The following is an 18,877-nucleotide window of genomic DNA, read 5'->3' as shown; positions in this document are numbered from 1 at the left end:
GACAGTGGGGACATTAATGGGGACATTGGGGACATTGGGGACATTGGGGGGATTGGGGACATTGGGGACGTTGGAGGGATTGGGATTTGGGATTTGGGGAATTTTGGTATTTTGGATTATTTTGATTTGGGGATTTTTGGGATTTCAGTGATTTGGGGACTCCGGGATTTGGGATTTTTGGGATTTTGGGATTTCAGGATTTTGGGGATTTGGGAATTTGGGATTTTGGGTTTTTTGGGATTTAGAATAACCCCATTGTGCCCCCCAGGCTGGACGAGCAGCTCCGGGTGATCATTGGGATTATCGATCATTGGGATCATTGGGATCATTGGGATTATTGACATTATTGATTATTGGGATTTTCAGGAATTTTAGAATTTGGGATTTTGGGGATTTGGGGATCTGGGATTTTTGGGATTTTGGGATTTTTGTGATTTGAGGATTTGGGCTTTGGGGATTTGGGATTTTTGGGATTTTTGGAGGTTTGGGATTTTTGGGATTTGGGGATTTGGAGAATTTCAGGATTTGGGGATTTGGGATTTGGGGTTATTTTGATTTGGGAATTTTTGGGATTTGGGATTTTTGGGATTTGGGGTTTTTGCGATTTGGGGATTTGGGATTTGGGGATTTTTGTGATTTGGGGTTTTGGGATTTGAGGATTTTTGGAATTTGGGGATTTTTGCGAATTTGGAATTTCAGGATTTTAGGATTTTTGGGATTTGGGATTTTAGGGATTTTTGAGGATTGGAGGATTTGGGGATTTTGGGATTTTTGGGATTTTTGGAATTTGGGATTTGGGGATTTGGGATTTGGGGATTTTTGGAGATTTGGAATTTCAGGATTTGGGAATTTTTAGGATTTGTGAATTTTTAGGATTTGGGGATTTTTGGATTTGTTGATTTGGGATTTGGAGATTTTGGGGATTTTGGATTCTTTTGATTTGGGGATTTTTGGGATTTGGGTTTTTTGGGATTTGGGGGTTTTGGGGATTTGGGGATTTGGAGAATTTCAGGATTTGGCATTTGAGGATTTGGGGAATTTGGGATTTTTGTGATTTGGGGGTTTTGGGCTTTGGGGATTTTTGCGATTTGGGATTTTGGGATTTTGGGATTTTGGGATTTTTGGGATTTTGAATTATTTTGATTTGGGGATTTTTGGGATTTGGGATTTTGGGATTTTTGGGATTTGAGAATTTCAGGATTTGGGGATTTGGGATTATTTTGATTTGGGAATTTTTGGGATTTGGGGATTTTTGCGATTTGGGGATTTGAGATTTTGGGGTTTTTTCGACTTGGCGTTTTTGGGATTTTTGCAATTTGGGGATTTGGGATTTTTGCAATTTGGGATTTTGGCAATTTGGGGATTTGGGATTTTTGGGATTTTAGGATTTTTGGGATTCAGAATAACCCCGTTGTGTCCCCCCAGGCTGGACGAGCAGCTCCGGGTGCGCGTGGCCGACTTTGGCCTGTCCAAGCAGGTCGGGGGGTCTCTGTACTATCGGCAGGGCCGCGGCGCCCCCGTCCCCGTCAAGTGGGTGGCCCTGGAGAGCCTGGCCGAGAGGGTCTACACCACCAAGAGTGACGTGGTGAGAGCAAAAAAATCCCAAAAATAATCTCAGAAATGGGTTCGGGGGGTGGCAAAACCCTAAAACTGAAAAATTCCCCAAAAAATCCCATTAAATCGCATAAAAACCAAAAAAAATCCCATTAAAATCCCATTAAAATCCCCCAAAATCCCATAAAAATCCCATTAAATAGTAAAAAAATCCCATAAAAATCACCCAAAAAATCACCCAAAAAATCCCCTACAAAATCCCATAAAAATCCCCATAAAAATCCCCATAAAAATCCCTTCAAAATCCCATAAAAATCCCCATGAAAATCACATAAAAATCCCATTAAAATCCCATAAAAGTCCCCATAAAAATCCCCATAAAAATCCCCATAAAAATCCCCAAAAAATCCCATAAAAATACCTATAAAAATCCAAAAAAAATCCCATAAAAATACCATAAAAATCCCCATAAAAATCCCCATAAAATCCCCATAAAAATCCCATAAAAATACCATAAAAATCCCCATAAAAATCCCCATAAAATCCCCATAAAAATCCCATAAAAATCCCCCTAAAAATCCCATTAAAAACCCATAAAAATCCCCATAAAAATCCATTAAAAATTCCCATTAAAATCCCCTAAAAATCCCATAAAAATCCCATTAAAATTCAGAAAAAATCCCATAAAAATCCCATAAAAATCCCCATATTTGAGCCTGGCCGAGAGGGTCTACACCACCAAGAGTGACGTGGTGAGAGTCTAAAAATAACCCCAAAAATGGATTCGGGGGGTGGCAAAACCCTAAAACTGAAAAATTCCCAAAAAAATCCCATTAAATCGCATAAAAAACAAAAAAAAATCCCATTAAAATCCCCCAGAATCCCATAAAAATCCCATTAAATAGTAAAAAAATCCCATAAAAATCCCATTAAACAGTAAAAAAATCCCATAAAAATCACCCCAAAAAATCCCCCCCCAAAATCACATTAAAAAACTCATAAAAATTCCCCAAATCACATTAAAAACCCCATAAAAATCCCCATAAAAATCCCATTAAAATCTCATTAAAAATCCCATTAAAATCCCATTAAAAATCCCATTAAAATCCCATTAAAAATCTCATTAAAATTCCCAAAAAAATTTCCAAAAAAATCACATAAAAATACCCCAAAATCCCCATAAAAATCCCATTAAAAATCCCCATAAAAATCCCATTAAAATCCCATTTAAAACTCCCCATAAAATCCCCATAAAAATCCCATAAAATCCCCATAAAAATCCCCCCAAAAATCCCATAAAAATCCCATAAAAACCCCTTAAAAAAACCATTAAAATTTCAGAAAAAATCCCATAAAAATCCCATTAAAAATTCCCATAAAAATCCCATTAAAATCCCATAAAAATCCCATAAAAATCCCCATATTTGAGCCTGGCCGAGAGGGTCTGCACCACCAAGAGTGACGTGGTGAGAGCACAAAATAACCCCAAAAATGGATTCGGGGGGTGGCAAAACCCTAAAACTGAAAAATTCCCAAAAAAATCCCATTAAATCGCATAAAAACCAAAAAAAATCCCATTAAAATCCCATAAAAAAACTCATTAAACAGTAAAAAAATCCCATAAAAATCACCCCAAAAAATCCCCCCCCCAAAATCACATTAAAATTCCCATAAAAAAACCCCATAAAAATCCCCCCAAAAATCCCATTAAAACCCCATAAAAATCCCCATAAAAATCCATTAAAAATTCCCATTAAAATCCCCTAAAAATCCCATAAAAATCCCATTAAAATTCAAAAAAAATTCCATAAAAATTCCAAAAAAATCCCCATAAAATTAAAAAAAATCCATTAAAATTTCCCCAAAAATCCCCATAAAATTCCAAAAAAATTCCATTAAAAATTCCCAAAAAATTCCCAAAAAATCCCCCCAAAAAATTCCCTAAAAATTCCCAAAAAAATTCCATAAAAATTCCAAAAAAATCCCCATAAAATTAAAAAAAAAATCCATTAAAAATTCCCCAAAAATCCCCATAAAATTCAAAAAAAATCCATTAAAAAAATCCCAAAAAATCCCCATAAAATTCCCCAACATTCCCCATAAAATTCCCCATAAAATTCCCCAAAAATTCCATTAAAAATTCCCGAAAAATCCCCATAAAATTCCCAAAAATTCCATTAAAAATTCCCAAAAAATCCCCATAAAAATCCCAAAAATTCCATTAAAAATTCCCAAAAAATCCCCATAAAATTCCCCAAAAAATTCACAAAAAATCCCCATAAAATTCCCCATAAAATTCCAAAAAAATTCCCAAAAAATCCCCAAAAAATTTCATAAAAATTCCCAAAAAATCCCCATAAAATTCCCAAAAAATTCCATTAAAAATTCCAAAAAAATTCCATTAAAAAATCTCAAAAAATCCCCAAAAAATCCCCCAAAAATTCCCAAAAAATTCCCAAAAAATCAAAAAAAATCCATTAAAAATTCTCAAAAAATTCCCAAAAAATCCCCATAAAATTCCCAAAAATTCATTAAAAATTCCAAAAAAATTCCCAAAAATTCCCCATAAAATTCCTAAAAATTCCATTAAAAATGCCAAAAAAATTCCAAAAAAATTCCATAAAAATTCCCAAAAAATTCCAAAAAAAATCCCCAAAAATTCCATTAAAAATTCCCAAAAAATCCCCAAAAATTCCATTAAAAATTCCCAAATAATTCCCAAAAATTCCATTAAAAATTCCCAAAAAATTCCCAAAAATTCCATTAAAAATTCCCAAATAATTCCCAAAAAAATCCCCAAAAAATCTGACCCCTGAGTGACCCCTGAGTGACCCCTGAGTGACCCCTGAGTGACCTCTGAGTGACCCCTGAATGACCAGTGAGTGACCTCTGAGTGACCCCTGAGTGACCCCTGAGTGACCCCTGAGTGACCCCTTTGTGACCCCTGAGTGACCCCTGAGTGACCCCTGAGTGACCAGTGAGTGACCCCTGAGTGACCTCTGAGTGACCCCTGAGTGACCAGTGAGTGACCCCTGAATGACCAGTGAGTGACCCCTGAGTGACCCCTGAATGACCCCTGAATGACCAGTGAGTGACCTCTGAGTGACCACTGAGTGACCCCTGAGTGACCCCTGAGTGACCAGTGAGTGACCCCTGAATGACCCCTGAGTGACCAGTGAGTGACCCCTGAGTGACCTCTGAGTGACCCCTGAGTGACCAGTGAGTGACCCCTGGATGACCAGTGAGTGACCCCTGAGTGACCCCTGAGTGACCCCTGAGTGACACCTCTGTCCTTTAATGGTCACTCAGAGTGACCACAGGGGAAATGACCCCTGAGTGACCCGTGAGTGACCACTTTGTCCCTCAGGGGTCACTCAGTGGTCACTCAGTGGTCACTCAGGGGTCACTCTGTGGTCACTCAGGGGTCACTCTGTGGTCACTCAGGGGTCACTCAGGGGTCACTCAGGGGTCACTCAGGGGTCACTCAGTGGTCACTCAGGGGTCACTCAGGGGTCACTCAGTGGTCACTCAGGGGTCACTCAGTGGTCACTCAGTGGTCACTCAGGGGTCACTCAGGGGTCACTCAGTGGTCACTCAGTGGTCACTCAGGGGTCACTCAGTGGTCACTCAGTGGTCACTCAGTGGTCACTCTGTGGTCACTCAGTGGTCACTCAGTGGTCACTCAGGGGTCACTCAGGGGTCACTCTGTGGTCACTCAGTGGTCACTCAGTGGTCACTCAGTGGTCACTCTGTGGTCACTCAGCGGTCACTCAGGGGTCACTCAGTGGTCACTCAGTGGACACTCAGTGGTCACTCAGGGGTCACTCAGTGGTCACTCTGTGGTCACTCAGCGGTCACTCAGGGGTCACTCAGTGGTCACTCAGTGGACACTCAGTGGTCACTCAGGGGTCACTCAGTGGTCATTCGGGGTGACCATGTGGGAGATCAGGGGGAGGTGTCTCAGTGGTCACTCAGTGGTCACTCAGTGGTCACTCAGGGGTCACTCTGTGGTCACTCAGTGGTCACTCAGTGGTCACTCAGGGGTCACTCAGTGGTCACTCAGTGGTCACTCAGTGGTCATTCGGGGTGACCATGTGGGAGATCGCCGCCCGGGGACTGACCCCTTACCCGGGGCTGGAGAACAGTGAGGTGTGGTCACTCAGTGGTCACTCTGTGGTCACTCAGGGGTCACTCAGGGGTCACTCAGGGGTCACTCAGTGGTCACTCTGTGGTCACTCAGGGGTCACTCAGTGGTCACTCTGTGGTCACTCAGTGGTCATTCGGGGTGACCATGTGGGAGATCGCCGCCCGGGGACTGACCCCTTACCCGGGCCTGGAGAACAGTGAGGTGTGGTCACTCAGTGGTCACTCAGTGGTCACTCAGGGGTCACTCAGTGGTCACTCAGTGGTCACTCAGGGGTCACTCTGTGGTCACTCAGGGGTCACTCAGTGGTCACTCAGTGGTCACTCAGGGGTCACTCAGTGGTCACTCAGTGGTCACTCAGTGGTCACTCAGTGGTCATTCGGGGTGACCATGTGGGAGATCAGGGGGAGGTGTCTCAGTGGTCACTCTGTGGTCACTCAGTGGTCACTCAGTGGTCACTCTGTGGTCACTCAGTGGTCACTCAGGGGTCACTCAGGGGTCACTCAGGGGTCACTCTGTGGTCACTCAGTGGTCACTCAGTGGTCACTCAGGGGTCACTCAGGGGTCACTCAGTGGTCATTCAGGGGTCACTCAGGGGTCACTCTGTGGTCACTCAGTGGTCATTCGGGGTGACCATGTGGGAGATCGCCGCCCGGGGACTGACCCCTTACCCGGGCCTGGAGAACAGTGAGGTGTGGTCACTCAGTGGTCACTCTGTGGTCACTCAGTGGTCACTCAGGGGTCACTCAGGGGTCACTCAGGGGTCACTCTGTGGTCACTCAGTGGTCATTCGGGGTGACCATGTGGGAGATCGCCGCCCGGGGACTGACCCCTTACCCGGGCCTGGAGAACTCGGAGGTTTTGGATTTCCTGAGGGGGGGGAACCGCCTGGGGGCGCCGCCGCAGTGTCCACCACAGCTGTGAGTGACCCCTGACCCCTGACCCTGACCCCTGACCCCTGACCCCTCACTGACCCCTGACCCCTCACCCTGACCCCTCATCCCTCACCCTGACCCCTCACCCTGACCCCTGACCCCTGACCCCTGACCCCTCACTGACCCTGACCCCTGACCCTGACCCCTGACCCCTGACCCCTCACTGACCCTGACCCCTGACCCCTGACCCCTGACCCCTGATCCCTCATTGATCCCTCACTGACCCCCTAAACCCCACCGCAGTGTCCACCACAGCTGTGAGTGACCGCTGACCCCTGACCCTGACCCCTGACCCTGACCCCTGACCCCTGATCCCTGACCCTGACCCCTGACCCCTGACCCCTCACTGACCCCTGACCCCTCACTGACCCCTCACTGACCCCTGACCTCTCACTGACCCCTCACTGACCCCTCACTGACCCCTCACTGACCCCTCACTGACCCCTGACTGACCCCGCACTGACCCCTCACTGACCCCTCACTGACCCCTGACCCTGCACTGACCCCTCACTGACCCCTCACTGACCCCACACTGACCCCTGACCCCTCACTGACCCCTCACTGACCCCTGACTGACCCCTGACCCCTCACTGACCCCACACTGACCCCTGACCCCTCACTGACCCCTCACTGACCCCTCACTGACCCCTCACTGACCCCTCACTGACCCCTGACCCCTCACTGACCCCTCACTGACCCCTGACCCCTCACTGACCCCTGACCCCTCACTGACCCCGCACTGACCCCTCACTGACCCCTGACCCCTCACTGACCCCTCACTGACCCCTGACCCCTCACTGACCCCTGACCCCTCACTGACCCCTCACTGACCCCTGACCCCTCACTGACCCCTGACCCCTCACTGACCCCGCACTGACCCCTCACTGACCCCTGACCCCTCACTGACCCCACACTGACCCCTCACTGACCCCTGACCCCTCACTGACCCCGCACTGACCCCACACTGACCCCTGACCCCTCACTGACCCCTGACCCCGCACTGACCCCTCACTGACCCCTGACCCCGCACTGACCCCTCACTGACCCCTCACTGACCCCTCACTGACCCCTCACTGACCCCTCACTGACCCCGCACTGACCCCTCACTGACCCCTGACCCCTCACTGACCCCGCACTGACCCCTCACTGACCCCTGACCCCTCACTGACCCCGCACTGACCCCTCACTGACCCCTCACTGACCCCTCACTGACCACTGACCCCTGACTGACCCCTGACTGACCCCTGACCCCACACTGACCCCTCACTGACCCCTCACTGACCCCTCACTGACCCCTGACCCCTCACTGACCCCTCGCTGACCCCTCACTGACCTCGCACTGACCCCTCACTGACCCCTCACTGACCCCTCACTGACCCCTCACTGACCTCGCACTGACCCCTCACTGACCCCTCACTGACCCCTCACTGACCCCTGACCCCTCACTGACCCCTCACTGACCCCTCACTGACCCCTCACTGACCCCTCACTGACCCCTCACTGACCCCGCACTGACCCTGCACTGACCCCTCACTGACCCCTCACTGACCCCTCACTGACCCCTCACTGACCCCTCACTGACCTCGCACTGACCCCTCACTGACCCCTCACTGACCTCGCACTGACCCCTCACTGACCCCTCACTGACCCCTCACTGACCCCTCACTGACCTCGCACTGACCCCTCACTGACCCCGCACTGACCCCTCACTGACCCCTCACTGACCCCTCACTGACCCCTCACTGACCCCTCACTGACCCCTCACTGACCCCTGACCCCTCACTGACCTCGCACTGACCCCTCACTGACCCCGCACTGACCCCTCACTGACCCCTCACTGACCCCTCACTGACCCCTCACTGACCCCTGACCCCTCACTGACCCCTCGCTGACCCCTCACTGACCTCGCACTGACCCCTCACTGACCCCTGACTGACCCCTCACTGACCCCTGACCCCTCACTGACCCCTGACTGACCCCTGACCCCGCACTGACCCCTCACCGATTTCCGCCCTCCCCAACCCCATTTCAGACTCCCCCAGCCCCATTTCCCGCCCCATTATTTCCCCCCCAGCCCCATTTCCAGCTTCATTTGAAGCCCCCAGACCCATTTCTCCCCTCCCCAGCCCCATTTCAGACCCCCCATCCCATTTTAAAGCCCCCAGACCCATTTCCAGCCCCATTATTTCCCTCCCAGCCCCATTTCCCCCCTCCCCAGCCGCCTTTGAAGCCCCCAGCCCCAATTTAACCCTCATTTAAAGCCCCCAGCCCCATTTCCCCCCTCCCCATCCCCATTTGAAGCCCCCAGACCCATTTCCTGCCCCATTATTTCTCCCCCAGCCCCATTTTAAACCCCATTTCTCCTCTCTGAAGCCCCATTTGAAGCCCCCAGCCCCATTTCAGAGCCCCCCCTATTCCATTTTAAAGCCCCCAGCCCCATTTCAGACACCCCCAACCCCCTTTGAAGCCCCCAGCCCCATTTTTATCCCCATTATTTCCCTCCCCATCCCCCTTTGAAGCCCCCAGCCCCATTTGAACCCCCATTATCCCCCCCCGCCCCACTTTAACCCCCATTTCAGCCCCCTTTGAAGCCCCCAACCCCACTTTAACCCCAATTTTAACCCCCATGTGAAGCCCCCAGCCCCATTTTCCCCTCCCCAGGTACTCGCTGATGTGGCGCTGTTGGGCCGCCCCCAGACCCATTTCCAGCCCCATTTCCGTCTTCATTTGAAGCCCCCAGCCCCATTTCCACCCCATTTTAACCCCCCCAGCCCCATTTTAACCCCCATTTGAATCCCCCAGCCCCATTTGAACCCCCCCAGCCCCATTTCAGACCCTCCCACCCCCATTTAAAGCCCCCAGACCCATTTCCTGCCCCGTTATTTCTCCCCCAGCCCCATTTCCAGCCCCATTTGAAGCCCCCAGCCCCATTATTTCCCCCCCAGCCCCATTTATTCCCTCCCCATCCTCATTTGAAGCCCCCAGCCCCATTTCCAGCCCCATTTCAGACCCCCCCATCCCATTTTAAAGCCCCCAGACCCATTTCAGACTCCCCCAGCCCCATTTGAAGCCCCCAGCCCCATTTTAACCCCCATTATTTCCCCCCAGCCCCATTTGAACCCCCATTTAAAGCCCCCAGCCCCATTTCAGACCCCCCCAACCCCAGTTGAAGCCCCCAGCCCCATTTCCTGCCCCATTATTTCTCCCCCAGCCCCATTTTAACCCTCATTTGAAGCCCCCAGCCCCATTTTCCCCCTCCCCAGCCCCATTATTTCTCCCCCAGCCCCATTTCCAGCCCCATTTAAACCCCCTTTCAGCCCCATGTGAAGCCCCCAGCCCCATTTTGTGCCGCCCCCAGCCCCATTTTCCCCCTCCCCAGTCCCATTTCAGACCCCTCCCAGCCCCCTTTGAAGCCCCCAGCCCCATTTGAACCCCCCCAGCCCCATTTCAGACCCTCCCACCCCCATTTTAAGCCCCCAGACCCATTTCCTGTCCCATTATTTCCCTCCCCATCCCCATTTCCCCCCTCCCCATCAACATTTAAAGCCCCCAGACCCATTTCAGATCCCCCAGCCCCATTTTAACCCCAATTTGAAGCCCCCAGCCCCATTTCCATCCCCATTTCCCCCCTCCCCAACCCCATTTCAGACTCCCCCAGGCCCTTTTGAAGCCCCCAGCCCCATTATTCCCCCCCAGCCCCATTTAACCCCCATGTGAAGCCCCCAGCCCCATTTTCCCCCCCTCCCCAGCCCCCTTTGAAGCCCCCAGCCCCATTTCAGACCCCCCCATCCCCATTTGAAGCCCCCAGCCCCATTTCCTGCCCCATTATTTCTCCCCCAGCCCCATTTGGTGCCGCCCCCAGCCCCATTTCCCCCTCCCCAGGTACTCTCTGATGCCCCCAGCCCCATTTTGGGCCGCCCCCAGCCCCATTTAAACCCCCATTTCAGCCCCATGTGAAGCCCCCAGCCCCATTTCAGACCCCCCCCAGCCCCATGTGAAGCCCCCAGCCCCATTTTCCCCTCCCCAGGTACTCCCTGATGCGGCGCTGTTGGGCCGCCCCCAGACCCATTTCCAGCCCCATTTCCCCCCTCCCCAGCCCCTCCCAGCCCCCTTTGAAGCCCCCAGCCCCATTTCCTGTCCCATTATTTCCCTCCCCATCCCCATTTCCCCCCTCCCCACCCCCATTTGAAGCCCCCAGCCCCATTTTAACCCCCATTTGACCCCCCCAGTCCCATTTTGGACTCCCCCAGCCCCATTTGAAGCCCCCAGCCCCATTTTAATCCCCATTATTCCCCCCCAGCCCCATTTTATCCCCATTTCTCCTCTCTGAAGCCCCATTTTAAAGCCCCCAGCCCCATTTCAGACACCCCCAACCCCCTTTGAAGACCCCAGCCCCATTTTTATCCCCATTATTTCCCTCCCCATCCCCATTTGAAGCCCCCAGACCCATTTCCATCCCCATTCCAGCCCCATTATTTCCCCCCAGCCCCATTTAAAGCCCCCAGCCCCATTTGAACCCCCATTTCTCCCCTCTGAAGCCCCATTTGAAGCCCCCAGCCCCATTTTGGGCCCCCCCAGCCCCATTTTTCCCCTCCCCAGGTACTCTCTGATGCCCCCAGCCCCATTTTGGGCCGCCCCCAGCCCCATTTAACCCCCATGTGAAGCCCCCAGCCCCATTTTCCCTCCCCCTCCCCAGGTACTCCCTGATGTGGCGCTGTTGGGCCGCCCCCAGACCCATTTCCTGCCCCATTTCCCCCCTCCCCAGCCCCATTTGAAGCCCCCAGACCCATTTCAGACCCCCCCAGCCCCATTTCCTGCCCCATTTTAATCTTCATTTGAAGCCCCCAGCCCCATTTCCTGCCCCATTTCCACCCCATTTTAACCCCCATTTGAAGCCCCCAGCCCCACTTCACACCCTCCCACCCCTCTTTGAAGCCCCCAGCCCCATTTTCCCCCCTCCCCATCCCCATTTGAAGCCCCCAGCCCCATTTTAACCCCAATTTTAACCCCCATGTGAAGCCCCCAGCCCCATTTCAGACCTCCCCATCCCCCTTTGAAGCCCCCAGCCCCATTTGAACCCCCATTATTCCCCCCCCAGCCCCATTTAACCCCCATGTGAAGCCCCCAGCCCCATTTTCCCCCCCCCCAGGTACTCGCTGATGCGGCGCTGTTGGGCCGCCCCCAGACCCATTTCCTGCCCCATTTCCACCCCATTTTAACCCCCAGCCCCATTTTAACCCCCATTTAAAGCCCCCAGCCCCACTTCACACCCTCCCACCCCTCTTTGAAGCCCCCAGCCCCATTTTCCCCCCTCCCCATCCCCCTTTGAAGCCCCCAGCCCCATTTGAACCCCCATTATTCCCCCCCCAGCCCCATTTAACCCCCATGTGAAGCCCCCAGCCCCATTTTCCCCCTCCCCAGGTACTCGCTGATGCGGCGCTGTTGGGCCGCGGACCCCCGGGCCCGTCCCACCTTCGAGGAGCTCGGGGGGGCCCTGGGGGGGCTCCTGGGGGGGCTCCCCCCCCTCCCCTCCCCCACCCCGGAGACCCCCGACCCCCTTTACGTCAACATGGCGCCGGGGGGGGGAGGGGCGACCCCCAAAACCCCCCAAAAAACCCCCAAAAATCCCCCAAAAATTCAAATTTTACCCCCAAAAATTCAAATTTTGCCCCAAAAAATTGAAAATATTCCCCCCGAGACCCCCCAAAATGGGGAGGGGGAGGGGGAGGGGGAGGGTGGGGGAGGGGTCCCGGGCAGGTACGTGTTGTGCCCCTCCCCCACCCAGGATTTTGGGGCTTCTGAGGAAGGGGCGTGAGGGGGGAAAAATAAAAATAAAATAAAGGGCAATAAAATAATTTTAAAAAATTCCCCAAATAATTTTAAAAAATACAAAAAATAATTTTAAAAATCTCAAAAATTAATTTTAAAATCCCAAAAAAATAAAATAAAATAAGGGGCCCCAAAATAATAAAAAAATCCCAAAAATAATTCAGAAATCCTAAAAATAATTTTAAAAAATCCCAAAAATAATTTTAAAAATCGCCAAAAATAATTAGAAAATTCCAAAAAATAATAAAATAAAATAAGGGGCACAAAAATAATAAAAAAATCCCAAAAATAATTCAAAAATCTCAAAAATAATTTAAAAAATCCCCAAAAATAATTAAAAAAATCCCAAAAATAATTTAAAAAAATCGCAAAAATAATTAGAAAATCCCCAAAAAAATAGAATAAAATAAGGGACCCCAAAATAATAAAAAATAATAAAAATAATTTTTAAAATCCCAAAAATATTTTAAAAATCCCAAAAATAATAAAGGGAAACAAAAAGAAATAAAATAAGGGACACCAAAATAATAAAAAAATAATAAAAATAATTTTAAAAATTCCCAAAATAATTTTAAAAATTCCCAAAATAATTTTAAAAATCCCAAAAATAATTTTAAAAATCCCAAAAGTAATAAAGGGACACAAAAAAAAAATAAAATAAGGGACACCAAAATAATTAAAAAATCCCAAAAAATAATTTAAAAAAATCCCCAAAATAATTTTAAAAATCCCAAAATAATTTTAAAAATTCCCAAAATAATTTTAAAATCCCCAAAAATAATTTTAAAAATCCCAAAAATAATTTTAAAAATCCCAAAAATATAAAATAAAATAAGGGGCCCCAAAATAATTTCAAAATCCCAAAAATAATTTTAAAAAATCTCAAAAATAATTAAAAAAATCCCAAAAATAATTTTAAAATCCCCAAAAATAATTTAAAAAATTCCAAAAATATAAAATAAAATAAGGGGCCCCAAAATAATTTTAAAAATCCCAAAAATAATTTAAAAAAATCCCAAAAATAATTTTAAAAATCCCAAAAATAATTTTAAAAATCCCAAAAATAATTTAAAAAATCCCAAAAATAATAAAGGGACACAAAAAAAAAAAAAAAAAAAAAGGGACACCAAAATAATTAAAAAATCCCAAAAATAATTTAGAAATCTCAAAAATAATTTAAAAAATCCCAAAAATAATTTAAAAAATCCCAAAAATAATAAAGGGACACAAAAAAAAAAAATAAAATAAGAGACACCAAAATAATTTAAAAATCCCAAAAAATAATTTAAAAAAATCCCAAAAATAATTTTAAAAATCCCAAAATAATTTTAAAAATTCCCAAAATAATTTTAAAATCCCCAAAAATAATTTAAAAAAATTCCAAAAATATAAAATAAAATAAGGGGCCCCAAAATAATTTTAAAAATCCCAAAAATAATTTAAAAAATCTCAAAAATAATTAAAAAATCCCCAAAATAATTTTAAAAATCGCAAAAATAATTAGAAAATCCCAAAAAAATAGAATAAAATAAGGGACCCCAAAATAATTTTCAAAATCCCAAAAATAATTTAAAAAATTCCAAAAATAATAAAGGGACACAAAAAAAAAAAAAAAAAAAAAAAATAAGGGACACCAAAATAATTTAAAAATCCCAAAAAATAATTTAAAAAATCCCAAAATAATTTAAAAATACCCAAAAATAATTTTTAAAATCCCAAAATAATTTTAAAAATCCCAAAAATAATTTAAAAAATCCCAAAAATAATTTTAAAAATCCCCAAAAATAATAAAGGGACACAAAAAAAAATAAAATAAGGGACACCAAAATAATTTAAAAATCCCCAAAAAATAATTTAAAAAATCCCAAAATAATTTTAAAAATCCCAAAATAATTTTAAAATCCCCAAAAATAATTTAAAAAAATTCCAAAAATATAAAATAAAATAAGGGGCCCCAAAATAATTTTAAAAATCCCAAAAATAATTTAAAAAATCCCAAAAAATAATTTTAAAAATCCCAAAAATAATTTTAAAAATCCCAAAAATAATAAAGGGACACAAAAAAAAAAAAAAAATAAAATAAGAGACACCAAAATAATTTAAAAATCCCAAAAAATAATTTTAAAATCCCAAAAATAATTTTAAAAAATCTCAAAAATAATTAAAAAATCCCAAAAATAATTAAAAAATACCCAAAAATAATTAAAAAATACCCAAAAAATAATTTAAAAAATCCCAAAATAATTTAAAAAATCCCAAAATAATTTTAAAAAATCCCAAAAATAATTTTAAAAATCCCAAAAATAATAAAGGGACACAAAAAAAAAAAAAAAAAAAAAAGAGACACCAAAATAATTAAAAAATCCCCAAAAATAATTTAAAAATCCCAAAAATAATTAAAATATACCCAAAAATAATTTTAAAATCCCCAAAAATAATTTTAAAAATCCCAAAATAATTTTAAAAATCCCAAAAATAATTAAAAAAATCCCAAAAATAATTTAAAAATACCCAAAAATAATTTTAAAAATCCCAAAAATAATTTTAAAAATCCCCAAAAATAATAAAGGGACACAAAAAAAAAAAATAAAATAAGAGACACCAAAATAATTAAAAAATCCCAAAAATAATTAAAAAATCCCCAAAATAATTAAAAAATCCCCAAAAATAATTTTTAAAATCCCAAAATAATTTTAAAAATCCCCAAAAATAATTTAAAAAATTCCAAAAATATAAAATAAAATAAGGGGCCCCAAAATAATTTCAAAAATCCCAAAAATAATTTAAAAAAATCTCAAAAATAATTTTAAAAATCCCAAAAAATAATTTTAAAAATCCCAAAATTAATAAAGGGACACAAAAAAAATAAAATAAGGGACACCAAAATAATTAAAAAATCCCCAAAAATAATTTAAAAAATCCCAAAAATAATTTTAAAAATTCCCAAAATAATTTTAAAAATTCCCAAAATAATTTTAAAATCCCCAAAAATAATTTAAAAAAATTCCAAAAATATAAAATAAAATAAGGGGCCCCAAAATAATTTTAAAAATCCCAAAAATAATTTAAAAAAATCTCAAAAATAATTAAAAAATCCCAAAAATAATTAAAAAATCCCAAAAATAATTTAAAAAATCCCAAAAATAATTTAAAAAAATTCCAAAAATATAAAATAAAATAAGGGGCCCCAAAATAATAAAAAAATCCCAAAAATAATTTAAAAAAATCCCAAAAATAATTTTAAAAATCCCAAAAATAATTTTAAAAATCCCAAAAATAATAAAGGGACACAAAAAAAATAAAATAAGGGACACCAAAATAATTAAAAAATCCCAAAAAATAATTTAAAAAATCCCAAAAAATAATTTTAAAAATCCCAAAATAATTTTAAAAATTCCCAAAATAATTTTAAAATCCCCAAAAATAATTTTAAAATCCCCAAAAATAATTAAAAAATCCCAAAAATAATTTTAAAATCCCAAAAATAATAAAGGAACACAAAAAAAAAAAAAAAAAAAGAGACCCCAAAATAATAAAAAATAATAATATAAAAATAATAAAAATAATAAAATAATAATAAAAAATATAAAGAGATCTGAAAATAAATAAAGGGAGACCCCAAAAAAATAAAGGGACCAAAAAATAATTAAGGGAGACCCCAAAAAAATAAATAAAAAGATCCCAAAATAAATAAAGGGAGACCAAAAAAATTAAAAAAAATCCCAAAATAAAATAAAGGGAGACCCCAAAAAATTAAAAAAATCCCCAAATAAAATTAAGGGAGACCCCAAAAAATAAAAGGATCCCAAAATAAATAAAGGGACCCCCCCAAAAAAATAAATGGAAGGACCCCCTTGGGACCCCTCCCCAAAATAAAGGGACCCCCCCCCAAAGGTACTGGGACCCCCAGGGACCCCCCAAAAATAAAGGGATCCCCCCAAAGGTACTGAGACCCCTCCCCAAAATAAAGAGACCCCCCAAAAAATAAAGGGAAGGACCCCCTAGGGACCCCTCCCCAAAATCAGGGACCCCCCCCAAAGGTACTGGGACCCCCAGGGACCCCCAAAAAAATAAAGGGACCCCCCCAGGGACCCCCAAAAATGAAGGGACCCCCCCAAAGGTACTGAGACCCCTCCCCAAAATAAAGAGACCCCCAAAATATAAAGGGACCCCCCCAAAAATAAAGGGACCCCCCTGGGACCCCTCCCCAAAATCAGGGACCCCCCCCAAAGGTACTGGGACCTCCCCCAAAATAAAGGGATCCCCCTGGGACCCCCAAAAATGAAGGAAACCCCCCAAAGGTACTGAGACCCCTCCCCAAAATAAAGAGACCCCCCAAAATATAAAGGGAAAGACCCCCTTGGGACCCCTCCCCAAAATCAGGGATCCCCCCAAAGGTCCTGGGGCACCCCAGGGACCCTCCCCCAAAAAATAAAGGGACCCCCCTGGGACCCCCAAAAATGAAGGGACCCCCCCAAAGGTACTGGGACCCCCAGGGACCCTCCCCAAAGGTCAGAAACCCCCTCCCCTCATTTTTTACCCCCCTCAATAAATTTTATTTGTTCTGTACTGGCTTCGTGTTTATTTGGGGATTTTTGGGGGAATTTTTTGGGGATTTTTTGGGGGGTTTTGGGGGGATTTTGGGGGGATTTTTGGGATTTTTTGGGGGGATTTTTTTTGGGGATTTTTTGGGGATTTTTGGGGATTTTTTTGGGATTTTTTGGGGATTTTTGGGGGGTTTTTTGGGGTTTTTTTGGGGTTTTTGGGGGGGGATTTTCTTGGGGATTTTTTGGGAATTTTGGGGGATTTTTGGGGTTGTTTTGGGGGGATTTTTTGTGGATTTTTTGGGGAATTTTTTTGGGGATTTTTTAGGGATTTTTTGGGATTTTTTAGAGGGATTTTTTGGGGGATTATTTTCGGGATTTTTTTTAGATTCTTTTGGGATTTTTTTGGGATTTTTGGGATTTTTTTGGGGATTTTTTGGGGATTTTTTGGGAATTTTTGGGGGGATTTTTGGGGGGAATTTTTTGGGGATTTTTTGGGGATTTTTGGGGGATTTTTTGGGGATTTTTTGGGGGATTTTTTGGGATTTTTTAGAGGGATTTTTTTGGGGATTATTTTCGGGATTTTTTTTAGATTCTTTTGGGATTTTTTTGGGATTTTTGGGATTTTTTGGGGATTTTTTGGGGATTTTTTGGGGATTTTTTGGGAATTTTTTGGGGATTTTGGGGGGGAATTTTTTGGGGATTTTTGGGGATTTTTTGGGGGGGATTTTCTGGGGATTTTTTGGGGTTTTTTTGGGGATTTTTTAGGGGTTTTTTGGGGATTTTTTGGGAATTTTTTGGGGATTTTTTGGGGATTTTTTTGGGATTTTTTGGGGGGATTTTTTTGGGAATTTTTTAGGGATTTTTTGAGGATTTTTTTGAGATTTTTTTGGGGTTGTTTTGGGGGGAATTTTTGGATTTTTTGGGGGATTATTTTCGGGATTTTTTGGGGATTCTTTTCGGATTTTTAGGGGGTTTTTTGGGGGATTTTTTGGGGTTTTTTGGGGATTTTTTTGGATTTTTTGGGGATTTTTGGGGGATTTTTGGGGGATTTTTTTGGGATTTTTTGGGGATTTTTTGAGGATTTTTGGGGGGATTTTTGGGTTTTTTTGGGGGGGAATTTTTGGGGTTTTTTGGGATTTTTGGGGATTTTTTTTGAGGATTTTTTTGGGGATTTTTGGGGGATTTTTTTTTTCGGATTTTTGGGGATTTTTTGGGATTTTGGGGGGATTTTTTTTATTATTTTTTGGGGGTTTTTTTGGGATTTTTTGGGATTTCTTGGGGATTTTGGGGGGGGGGATTTTTTGGGGAATTTTTGGGATTTTTTTGGAGATTTTTTGGGGATTTTTTGGGGATTTTGGGGGGGTTATTTGGGGGGATTTTTTGGGGATTTTTTGGGGTTTTTTGGGTTTTTTGGGGGGAGTCTCGGGGGGGCCCATGGGAATTTAGGGGCAAATCGGGGGCGTGGCCTCAGACCACGCCCAGACAGCAACAGCCAATGGGAGCGCGGCTCTTGTTGCCAGGCAACGTGGGCGGCCCCACGCGCAGAAGCCGCTGTGAGTCGGCCGCGCCCACATCGAGAGGAATAACCAATCAGAAGAGAGATTTGGCCCTAATGGCCCGCCCATAAAATGACAGGCTGAGTTTTAGACCAATGGTAGCGCACACAAGCCTTCCCGCCTCCCTCCCCCAGCCTTCCTATCAACCAATGACTCGCCCCGTTACATCCCCACCTCGTCCTGTCAACCAATCAGCGCTCTCTTTACAAACACCGGCCAGCAGAGCGGGAATCAAGGGAGGAGGCGGGAGATCGCCGACCAATAACAAACCGCGTTACATCGCGCGGCGGGGCGGGCGGCCAATGGCAGCGC

General features: G+C 44.3%; 1 protein-coding gene across 1 annotated transcript in view; it reads left to right on the top strand.

Moving 5' to 3' along the window:
- Nucleotides 1-18,830, top strand: part of LOC310918323 (tyrosine-protein kinase receptor UFO-like) — a gene marked incomplete at both ends in the record, with an annotated part of 32,240 nt that extends 13,410 nt beyond the window's left edge. Inside the window, 5 exons of the mRNA XM_083877177.1 lie at nt 1,426-1,585; nt 6,482-6,618; nt 12,055-12,196; nt 18,481-18,562; nt 18,700-18,830. Of these exons, the coding sequence (XP_083733303.1) occupies nt 1,426-1,585; nt 6,482-6,618; nt 12,055-12,196; nt 18,481-18,562; nt 18,700-18,830 (652 nt within the window). The remainder of the gene's footprint in view (nt 1-1,425; nt 1,586-6,481; nt 6,619-12,054; nt 12,197-18,480; nt 18,563-18,699) is intronic.
- Nucleotides 18,831-18,877: the final 47 nt, after the last annotated feature.

This window comes from Zosterops lateralis, assembly GCF_965231275.1.
Source record: "Zosterops lateralis genome assembly, chromosome: 23".
NCBI classification, from domain to species: Eukaryota; Metazoa; Chordata; class Aves; order Passeriformes; family Zosteropidae; genus Zosterops; species Zosterops lateralis.
Note: the sequence above shows the minus strand (reverse complement) of the source record. Positions and strands in the feature narration are given on the sequence as shown.